The sequence below is a fragment of the Mytilus edulis genome, chromosome 7, assembly GCF_963676685.1.
Source record: "Mytilus edulis chromosome 7, xbMytEdul2.2, whole genome shotgun sequence".
In the NCBI taxonomy this organism is placed as follows: Eukaryota; Metazoa; Mollusca; class Bivalvia; order Mytilida; family Mytilidae; genus Mytilus; species Mytilus edulis.
This window is the reverse complement of record NC_092350.1, coordinates 17,956,955-17,969,325: the sequence shown is the minus strand read 5'-3', so window position 1 is coordinate 17,969,325 and position 12,371 is coordinate 17,956,955. Positions and strand designations below refer to the sequence as shown.

General features: G+C 36.2%; 1 protein-coding gene across 1 annotated transcript in view; it reads right to left on the bottom strand.

The window, feature by feature from the left end:
• Nucleotides 1–374: 374 nt before the first annotated feature.
• The window catches only part of LOC139480878 (limbic system-associated membrane protein-like), a 76,398-nt gene continuing 64,401 nt past the window's right edge, over nucleotides 375–12,371 (bottom strand). The window contains exon 9 of the mRNA XM_071263804.1: nucleotides 375–1,052. Within this exon, the coding sequence (XP_071119905.1) occupies nucleotides 972–1,052 (81 nt within the window). The 3' untranslated portion in view covers nucleotides 375–971. The remainder of the gene's footprint in view (nucleotides 1,053–12,371) is intronic.

Genomic DNA, 12,371 nt, shown 5'->3' with positions numbered 1-12,371 from the left:
AAGTTAAATGGCTGGTCAATCTGTCTGTATCTGTATCGTTACGTCGAAGATACCAATACTGGCTTTTACTCGACGGGAGAGAGAGCGCCTATTGTCGGCGTTGTAGAGCTGTTTTGAAGCTCTCAACTGATTTGGCGCACACTATTTCTTCTTCCAGTTGGTTCCAGTGAATCACAGTCTTGACAAAGAATGAGTTTTTAAATTGCTCAGTTTTACAGTTTGTAGTTTCAATTGCCTTTGAGTTGTTTTTAACTGAGTTGTTCACTATGTTTGTGCTCTCAAAGTCTACAAAGCGTGTCGGTTTGATTGTTCTTTTGGTTTTGCTTTTTACCAAAAATTCGTCAGGTTTGATAGCTGGGACCAAACCCTCAACCACAAAGTAAAATATCTCATAAACCCTGTCACTGGCCCCATGTCACCTAAGAGCTCAAATCTACGATAGCGTGGTCTTAATCCGGACATGCTAATCCAACATATTGTTAAAGGTTACATAATATTTGCTATCGCTAATAGATAAATATTAGACTCTAATTTATAGCTTTTGTAAATCTTTTGTAGAAAAATGTCAAATAATAGCTATTTTAATTCTTTGTCAAATTCTGGTATTTTATATAATCTCTTTTAAAATTAACTTATAAATGTTGGGTGACATGACGACAGTGAAATTCTTTTATTTATAAAATAAATCAAAACTCATTTCTATTAAAACTATAGTAAAAATATGTAAAGGATCTATAAGAAAAGTGATGGTGCATTTTTCCCTATCACAGTTTTACCAAATGTTGCCTTAAATCAACATAAGTTCGGAGTTTGTTAGCATATTAACAGGTGACAGCCTTCTGGACACATTGTTAAATAATTTTCGTTAATTACGTATTATAATATCTCACAGGATATAGACTTGATTTTGTTAATAATCAACAATAGTAAAACAAAACATGGAGGAGTATACATGTACCAAAGGGAGATAATCAATCGTCTTCAATAGTATGTGTTCTATCCCCGTCTGTTTCATTCAGCGTAATTTCTGTAAACTCCTGACCAGCTCTGTGCTACAATAATACACAATATTAAGCTATGAAGTAAATAATAATAAAACGAGCGCAAGATGTAAAAATAGAAGGTAACCTTTTCTTTTCTTAAAAATACAGAAGGGTATGCGTCAATAAGGCAGCCCAAATAATATGTCAAGTGGTCACGGCCTTGAACCATTTATATGTTATATGCAAAGATAATATATGTGGTAGAGTGGATTTTCTGCCATTTACCTTGGATGCATTGATTATATTATATGTACTAATTCTAAATATCTCTTGCAGATTATTTATTGAAGTAGGTGATTCGTTTGCAATCTACTTGTGATTAGGTCTTATTTTATTGGTCATTGGTGGTCTTGTGATATTATATAGAGGGAATTCAAGTTAAATGGCTGGTCAATCTGTCTGTATCTGTATCGTTACGTCGAAGATACCAATACTGGCTTTTACTCGACGGGAGAGAGAGCGCCTATTGTCGGCGTTGTAGAGCTGTTTTGAAGCTCTCAACTGATTTGGCGCACACTATTTCTTCTTCCAGTTGGTTCCAGTGAATCACAGTCTTGACAAAGAATGAGTTTTTAAATTGCTCAGTTTTACAGTTTGTAGTTTCAATTGCCTTTGAGTTGTTTTTAACTGAGTTGTTCACTATGTTTGTGCTCTCAAAGTCTACAAAGCGTGTCGGTTTGATTGTTCTTTTGGTTTTGCTTTTTACCAAAAATTCGTCAGGTTTGATAGCTGGGACCAAACCCTCAACCACTTTGTACAGAAATACCAGTCTTTGGCTTGTTCTTCTGGATTGTAGGTTTTCAAGTTCCAGTACTGTTAGCATTTTGGTGACCGATCCTTCTTCTCTTGATTTATAGTCCCCTGTGATGAATCGAGCTGCTCTTTTTTGTATTCTTTCTAATTGGTTGATGTTGTTTGATGTATAAGGGTCCCATACAATTGCCCCGTATTCCATCGTAGATCTCACCAATGAAATGTATGCTGTTTTCTTGCAGTCTTTTGGGCAGAATCTTAGATTTCGTCTAAGAAAGCCTAGTGTAGAATTTGCTTTCTTAGTTACATTTGAAATGTGGGTGGTCCATTTCAGATCGTCCGATATCTGTAGTCCTAGGTATGGATTGTGTTTTACTTGTTGGAGTATGTGTCCATCAAGGGTATAGAACTTCTGGCTTTTGTTCTTAATGCTCAGGATGTAACATTTCTTTGCATTGAAGCGCATACCCCAGTCTTTGGCCCATTTTTCTAGGCTAACCAGATCTTGTTGTAACAGTGTGTGGTCCCGTTGTGTTTTTATATTTCTGTACAGCAGACAATCATCAGCAAAAAGTCTAACAGTTGATTTTACTGAGTCTGGGAGATCATTGATATGACAGAGGAAGAGAAGGGGGCCGAGTACGGTTCCTTGTGGCACTCCTGAGTCCACTGTAGCTTCTTCAGATTCCTCTCCATCAATGACAACCTTCATCCTTCTCTGAGTTAGAAACATTTCTAACCATTTATTTAGTGGTCCTCTCACACCATATGTTGGTCAATGTTGGTCTTTGTTTACAAAAGTTTAAATAGTTTAATTATTTGGTATCCAGTCTTTGTAGTTACTTTTCGTATAAGGATTGAAACATTTAGTGATATTGGATACACTTATATTCAGTCAGGAACCATTAATAAAGCATATTTTGGTAAGTTACATTTATTTACATTGAGAGCCTTTGTTCTGACAGATGGATGAAGTATGAATCCTGATTATGATATTTTATTAACATGCTATCGTGTACTTGGCTGGGGGACTATGGTAAGCACAAGTAACGAGAGACGAATAAACTGTTCTTCGATTTAATTTTTATTACATCTCCATGCTACTGCATTGGCAGACGACAACTCCACGTAATGATAATAGCTAAAACATGTTCCACATTTTCTGACATAATAGTATAAATTGTGTGAGGCAGTCCCGATAACCAGAATACCCAAAATAGGAATATAACATCCCCGCCCCAAATTATAAAATTTCGAAAATTTTGTCTGGTTATCGGAAGTGCCGAACACATTACAATATAATTTAAAAGACTGCTTTCTCCCTTAATTCATTATATATTTCTACTTTCATACTCTAGTATACTCTGAGATATTAATTTCATACCATTTCTTGCTATTATTGCATAACATGTCAATGGATAATAATAAAATTGATGTGTCAATACTCATGATATTGTATATTTTGCAATGGTAACTTTGCGTTCCTATCTTTGTGAAATTAGTAGAGATCTATACTCTTAAATTGACTTCAAATGAAAATATCAAACTACAAAAGCTTACAACCAGACACGCACGCATCACTCACAATCACACACACATACAAGATCAACATTTTCATATGAAACAGTACATTTTATGTCTAACTCGCACATGAACTTAAGTACCAAGCACAATTTTATATTCCACAATATATGTCTTAAATGCAAGTAAATTTGGTTGACTTTAAATTAAGTTAGCATACCGTAATACAATATCGGCATAATGGTAGTTTTTTCTAAACGCAGTCTTCATGTATAAATCGTGAAGATGCAATCATTACCAATAAAACTAAAACTAATGTTTTAACGACGGGATTTTCTCTCCGACTATAATCCATTCTAATTTAACATATAATATAGGCGATACAATTATCACCAAACAAAAACGGAAACTAAAGTCTTATTACAACGGAATTTTCATTCTAAAATGTACACCAGTATAATTGAGCACTCATTAAATTATTGGCGATACAATTATCACCAAACAAAAAGGAAACCAATGTCTTGTAACAACGGGATTTTCTCTCCGACTGTACATCAGCATAATATAACACTTATTATTTCATTGGCGATACAATTATCACCAAACAAAAAGGAAACTAATGTCTTATAACAACGGTATTTTCTCTCCGACTGTACATCAGCATAATATAACACCTATTATTTCATTGGCGATACAATTATCACCAAAATACAGTAAATTTAAATGGGAATAGATCTTTGATACAAATTATTTACACATAGCGCAATCTAACATATGTTGACTACATAGTCCTCATTCAAGTAAAGGAGGTGGTCGTTTAATCATGAGTTCCTGAGCTTTCGGTGGTAAATATGAACCTGTAAACCACTCGGCATTTTCGGCGGGTTCACCAACTTTTTGCACGAGATATAGGAATCCTCCCTTATTTCGCTTTTTCGCCAAAATACGTTTTACTTTAAAAACGCCACCATTGTCTGTTTCCGACGCAACAGAATCTAAATTTGTAAAATCAGAATCTTGATATCGTGCAGGTAAACGAATTTTTCGAGAAGAACGTCCAAGTTCATTTACATGCTGCGGATTAAGTTCATCTGGACTATCGTTGCCTTGTGATCCTGACAAATTATCAGACTGAGACACTTCAGCTTCTGTCGTACTGTGAGATGAGCTAGATGTGCGGTCCCTTCGAAAATAGGGTTTAGGGTTAGGTTCCCGGATATTGGTAAGTTTTAATCGATTGATGTGTACTGGTTGTTTGAATTTACGTTTTCCGTTTGGATCCCGCAAAAGAATTAAATGTTCACTCGGTATGTTCGTGACTACAAATGGACCATCGTATGTTTATGTGAATTTTCTGCCTTGTCCTTGTTGGTCAATTTGCAAATATACGTAGTCGCCAACTGATAATTCCAATTCATTTGTTTTTGCATTTGTCGCTTTTTCCATCCTATCTTGTGCCTTAATAGAATGTTCTTTCACTGAAGTTCGAATTGTGTCGAGACGCTTCTGTTGTGCCACAATGTAGGATTTTGTATCGGCGGGTATATTATTTAAATCTGTTGACGGAAATGCCGATAACGGGAAAGCTGGTCTCTTGCCGTATAAAACTTCAAAACGGGAATACTTTGTACTTTGATTGATTGACGCATTGATTGAAAACAAAACAGCGGGTAATATGAATTCCCATTCTTTCCATTTTTCTATATATGGGGTAATGCGTTCCGCTAGTGTTCTGTGCGTTCTTTCGCATAGCCCGAGACAATGATGCATAAAACCCGGTATAAAATCCTGATGAACACCAAACATTTTACATACTTCTTGTGTACAACTTCCTATAAACTCAGAACCTTGGTCTGAAATCAGTGTTTCACATACTCCAAATTGAGATACTAGACTAAATACTGCATTTGAAACAGAAAGCATATCCTTATTCCGAATAGGCAATACAAATAGATATTTTGAGAACATATCGCTTGCAGTAAATAAATATTGGTTTCCGTTCGGAGATGTTTTGAGCGGCCCAAACAAATCAACTTGCCATACCTGAAATGGCTCACTTGGTGTACGATACGGAACAATCTTTGCCTTTGTTTTTAGATTCGTAACTTTTCTGGATTGACAGTCATGACATGAAGCAACATAATCTGTGACAATTTCCCCCATCCTAGGAAAATAAAAATCATCTCTCAAACGATCAAGTGTATTTTGAATACCGCTATGACCACCTAGCGGCGAATCATGAACCATAAATAATATCATATCGATCATTTTGTTAGGAACAGCTAACTGATAGGCGGACTTGCTCTTATTTCGATCGGATTTAGCTTTTCTATTACGATACAGTACATCACTTATCAATATATAACCCGGAGCTTCTAGTAGTATGCGCCGTGCATATTTTTGAGACAGAGGGAGTTGGTTGTCTTCCAAATAAGCAATAATATGTTTATATTCAAAATCATTTCGTTGTTCATTTTTGACTTTTGCCATGTACTTTACCCCATTACACAAATCAATATGATTCTTATCGTAAGTTTTTTCCTCATTTGTTGACTCCGCAGAATTTACACTTTTAGCACTGTCACTTCCAGGCTTATTTTTGATATTTCGTTTCCTCGTAACGTTCTTTCTGTTTTCCCTAGCCGTAGGCTCATCAGTATCGGCGTCATACGGGTCCTGATTTTTGTCGCAAAATAATACTTGAACTATCGGTATTTCCTTTCCAGTATGTACAATATCGTTGTCGGACATATCATTAGACGTAGATTTCTGATGTTTAAATAATTCCGCAAAGTCTTGACCCCCTGGTAATTCAATTTCTCCGACTTCATCAGTTATATACGGGAAATAAGGATCTTCTTCCGTTGGACTTTCAGCTTGTAAACTATGTGGGTTTTCACAACGAGACAAAGCGTCCGCAACCTGCATCTGCTCAGCAGGTTTGTACTTAATTACGAATGAAAATAGTTGTAAAACGGCAAGCCATCTTTCATATATGGCCCCTTTGAATTGTTTCTGAAAAAGAGGTTGAAGCGCCTGGTGGTCACATTCGACTATGAATTTAACACCCCTTAAATAATCGGCACAATCTAGTACGCTTGTCACCATGCCTAAGAGTTCCAACTTTGTCGGTCCATATGATTGTTGCCAAGGCTTTAGAGATTTTGAACCAATGCGGATTATTTTCGGTTTATTAATTTGTGAATCTTTTTGGTAAAGCATATATCCAATGCCTCGAGAAGACGTATCCACTGCCAATCGAAAAGGTAGGCAAAGACGGAAAACTTAAAATTTCAGAATTAACGAGACGTGTTTTTAAATCATTCAATGCCATTCTTTGCTCAGATTTCCATTCAAAACGTTGATTTTTCTGCAAAAGTCTATTAAGTGGGTAAATCAGGGCACTAAAATTTGGAATGAATTTCCTAAACCAGTTGAACATGCCGATAAGACGACGGAGCTGTTTAACATTTTTCGGTTCCGGGTAATCTGTGATAGCCTGAATACGGTCCTTGGGAGGGCGTATACCGTCCTTTGATAGCTCATGACCAAGAAAAACGCACTTCTGGTTTGCAAAGTAACACTTCTTTTTACCTAACTTTAAACCTGCTGATCGAAATCTCTCGAAAATCTCGTTCAAGTCGTTTAAGTGTTTCTCAAATGATTCCGAGCAGAGCAGAACGTCATCCAAGTAACAAAGACATGTTTTAAATTTTAATCCATGGAGCACCTTGTCCATTAAAAGCTGAAAAGTATTAGGGGCAGTTTTCAGACCCATCGGTAATCTCTGAAATTTGTATGTGCCGAAGGAAGTGTTAAAAGCCGTGTAACGAGTTGAGTCGGGTTATATTCCCATTTGGAAAAATCCACTGGAGAGATCAATTGATGTTATAAAATTTGGTACTAAATCGGACATAGATTCAGTTAATTCTTGTAAATTTGGAATAACGTACTTGAAATCCTCTGTTTGAGCGTTCAAATGACGAAAATCGCAGCAGAACCTAAAATTTTGCGATTCCTTTTTATCGGCATTTGCACTGCGCTTTGTTACTAAAACGACGGGGCTGGTGATTGGTAATTCTTCTGATTCACTAACGGGTGTAATGATACCTTGTCTTAGTAAATCGTCCAACTGTTCCCGTAATATTTCACGCTTATAGGGGGGTAACCTATATGGATTCTGATGTTTCGATACCGCATTTGGTTTGAGATTGATTTTATGTTCAATAAGAGATGTAAATCCGAGATCTGGATTATCTTTCGTGACAAACAATCTCGATTTTCATAGAGACATCGCTGTAGTTGTAGCAGTTGTGGTTCAGTCAAATCTTCGGATAAATGAAATTCTTTGCAAAATTCGACAACCATATTCACACTTGAATCTACTGATTTACTCGGGTTGAAAGGAATGTCCATTCCTTCAACAATATCAATGCTTTCAGCCACAAGTTCTATATTTTGTACTTTTAAACTTTCTGTATTGTCACTCATTCTAACATATGAATTATCATTTGATAAAACAGTAAATTCTTTAATATTTTTGCCTTTGGGCAGTGTTATACGAACGTTACTTGCATTCAATATCTTTATAGGAACCCTGTGATTAGGTGGTACAACAACAGGCGATTTCGCTATCATAAGTCCCTGATGTACCGCAAATTGACTATTCGAACACACCCCTTGCAAACCTACCATTACACAAATTTGGCACTTTGCCATACGTCAAAAGCTCAGTATTTGGCTCAATAAAAATTTTCTTTGTAGTCTGCACATGTATGTTCTTTACACCATAAGAAAAATCACCGAAGTCTGACAATACTTTATTAGTCCGTAAATATTCAGTCCCCAAAATTAGCGGATGCGAAACAGTTGGGAGAATATAAATATCAATAATTTGCTCCTGGTCATGAATAATAGCTTTTAATTTCGCTGTTCCGAACACTTTAATCTTTTCGTTATTAGCTAGTCTAATTTCAGGATCGGATAATTGTTCAAATGAAATTTTTAGTTTATCAGAAATTGAATCAAAAAGGTTCTTTGAAATAACATTGATGGAGCTACCTGTATCTATAAGTGCAGCTACATTCAACTGATCAAAAACGACTTGCATATACAAAAATTGAGAATTAGCAGTCACGCCGGCACTTACTGTGGAAACCCCGGACGGCTGTGCCTGTCGGCCGGGTTCATTTGGTTTCCCTGAACTATATTACTAATTGTAAAACAAAAGGCTGCGGTGTGTCCAAACTGATGACATAGCTGACATTGAGCGTTCGGCTGACCGCTGTGACGGACCGGCACTGTTTCAGTTGCACACTCGTTGAAAATGACCCAACCCTTTACATTTTCTGCATTCTGCGTTATCAAACCTGGACTGACGGGGAAGGACATTGCTTGGGGGCATTTCATTACGTGTATTTGATTGCTGACCAGTATTCATTTTAGTAACAAGATCTGTAAGCAACTTTATTTGCTCCTTCATTTCGCTTAGCTCTGAAGCTTTCTCGGGGGGTTCCACATGCTGATGTTGCGGCTTATGTTTTATTGCATTAACAACATCATTATGTTGGCGATAGCCACATGCCTCGGCCATTTTAGCTGCTGTTAAAGAACTTTGAATGTCAATCGGTTGGCCAGCACGGACAAAGCATGACATCTTATCTGGAAGTCCACTAATAAATTTAGCTACTACCTCATGATCTGGCTTTTGCAAAAAAAAAATTCTAGTATCTGACTATAATAATCCTCGCTCGACTGACCAGGGGACAAGACCAAGCTTTGAAATAATTCGCTTTCCGTGATTACAGTGGCGCTATGTAAATTAAAGTTTATGTATTTTTCTTTAAACAAAACATTGATATTCTGCCAAGACTGTTTTGACTCATCGCTTAAATAATTGAACCATGTAAGTGCGGGTCCCTTCAGATGCAAGTGAAAAGCCGCTATTCGGCGTTTGTCCTGCTCGGCTAAGTCGTGAAGTAATGCATAAGATTCAAATTCTGCTAAAAACCGCTTAGCATTATCATGTGGGTACCCTGAAAATGTGCTACATTTAGCCAATTTGTCCATAGTTAACAATTTAGGAAATGACGGTAATGGTACAGGCGTATCTGGGACTGTAGCTATGTTTAACGGTTGAGGGGTAGTTTCGCCTTCGCCACCTGGCGTGGGAACAGTATCATTTATTTGTGCAGAAACAACAGAGGACTCGGATTGATCAAGGTCTGGAAATTCGTTTTCCTCAATAAAACTATCATTTAAAACGGAAGAATTATCGTCTTCAAGATTACTGTTTAAAGGAACTGTAAAACTTATATTCATTTCACATGATCGGCCCACGTGGCGAGACAACCCTCACCAATACTATGTAATCCTACCTTTATGTATTTATAGATGTAGTCAAACAAATAATGATCCAATAATATATGGCGAGGCAGTCCTCACCAAACGACCTTAAATATTTCGCTGAATTGGTATACAATACTAGAAGTTGCGAGGCAGTCCTCACCAATTGATACACCAAACGGATTCTGATGTCTCCTCAAAATTCATGAAACCGTAACAATGTCTTTAAACTAGTTTATCATCTTTTAAAATCCTCCACCATATCGTGTACTTGGCTGGGGGACTATGGTAAGCACAAGTAACGAGCTCGAGAGACGAATAAACAGGTAAAAGTAAGTTTCCCTAATGTCCAAGTAAGTGTGAGATTTTAGTTTGAGAGATGATTATATGAGTTGATTGTTTTTAGAGCTTTTGTGTATTTGCCTTACGGGTGAGTTTGATTTATTTTAACAGTGACCTTGACCTATGTTATGGTATGGTATTGTCAATAATGACGTAGATATTTAAATGTAAACAAGTCAGATAATATTATGTTTGTTTTTAAATGATAGTACCTTTTTGTAAAGATTTATTTGTTTAATATGATCTTGTACTTATAATTGTAATATTGATTTCAGATAATGATATTATGCATTGACCATATATCCATGATATATTAATAGATAAGGACACTAGGACATAAGTTAAATAGTGTAGCTGTTGATGTTATATATTGTACAAACTCATTTCCACGAATTGGTGAGTTTACTTAACTGTGTAAATTGATTGCATTTGTATTTTATTTATGTTTACCTGTATAACTTGACTATGACAGATATTTCATTGTCACTTTGGGTATCATCAGCTCAGTAGTCAGTGCTTCGGTACTGACATGATTTAACAAACTTTACTAAAATTGTCTGTTTATAAATTTTGAAATTATTATGAAACTAAGGTTTCAACTCCCTCAGGCAAAGTTGGCTTTAGATGAATTTAGCTAATTATTTTAGGTATTTTTGACATAAAGATCTTCAACGATTTTCGGTACTTATACATCTTCGGATTTCTAATGTTTGGCTTTTAGCGTTCCTGATGAAGGTAAATCCAGAAAAGCGCTTCGGACGCAATAAATTATAAAACGTGTTGTTTTCCATATTGTTCATCACTGGGTCGATACCTCTGCTGGTGGACTATCAGTCCCCGAGGGTATCATCAGCACAGTAGTCAGTGCTTCGGTACTGACATGATTTAACAAACTTTACTAAAATTGTCTGTTTATAATTTTGAAATTATTATGAAACTAAGGTTTCAACTCCCTCAGGCAAAGTTGGCTTTAGATGAATTTGGCTAATTATTTTAGGTATTTTTGACATAAAGCTCTTCAACGATTTTCGGTACTTATACATCTTCGGATTTCAAATGTTTGGCTTTGAGCATTCCTGATGAAGGTACATCCAGAAAAGCGCTTCGGACGCAATAAATTATAAAACGTGTTGTTTTCCATTTTTTACATCACTGGGTCGATACCTCTGCTGGTGGACTATCAGTCCCCGAGGGTATCATCAGCTCAGTAGTCAGTGCTTCGGTACTGACATGATTTAACAAACTTTACTAAAATTGTCTGTTTATAAATTTTGAAATTATTATGAAACTAAGGTTTCAACTCCCTCAGGCAAAGTTGGCTTTAGATAAATTTGGCTAATTATTTTAGCGGCGTTTTGCATTTGCGCCGATCTGCATTTCATTTGCGCCGATTTATTCTTTCATTTGCGCCGATTTTTTTTTTTCATTTGCGCCGATTTATTTACAGGTAAATATCAGGCAAATCACAGGTGAAATGATATAAGAAGATGTAGTATGAGTGCCAATGAGACAACTCTCCATGGCCAGTAATGTTATTTATTTTGTTTTATCATTAAAGACCTCTTCCGTTAGCCCAGTTGTACATATGTTATGAATTGTCAATCATAACATGTATATAACTGTTGTCTCCTGTCTAAAATCAAGAAGTAAAAACCTAAGATAAAAGCACTTTGTTTATACTAAAATGACGAATTAAAAATATATGTACAGCATTCAAATCCATAAAAACAGAATACATTCAAATCGTAAATCTGTTCTTGCCGAGTATGTATAGGCAACACATTTAATATATTGCTTTCTTATGATTTCGTCTCTTCTATATTTGGCGTAATTGTCGATAACGAAGGCCATCTTTTCTTTGTCTGGCATACGTACCGGTGGGGCATTTCTAGAGTTCGCATTTTCTCACAAGGAAGCTTTTAAACCAAGAGTTCCAAATGGTGAAGTTGAAATCATCCCTTCGTTAATTTTATGGACGTCATCACGAATTGGTTGACCGTTATAGAATGTGTACTTGTACGTTGTCTAAGAATGTACGACATTTGTCATCAGAAGGAGCGTCAGACAATGTCAAACGTGTTCATCAGTCATCGATTTCATTTAAGGAAAGGAATGGTAACCCGAAACATTGGGATAGCCATTTACCAATTGCAATGTCACTTGATTTGACTTTATACTCTGTGCTCAGCCAATGTAAAAGTATGAACTTACCTGTAACTTACCTGTAAATCCAATTAGGAAAAAGTATAAAATCGGCGCAAATGAAAAAATGAAATCTGCGCATACGCCCTATTTTAGGTATTTTTGACATAAAGCTCTTCAACGATTTTCGGTACTTATACATCTTCGGATTTCAAATGTTTGGCT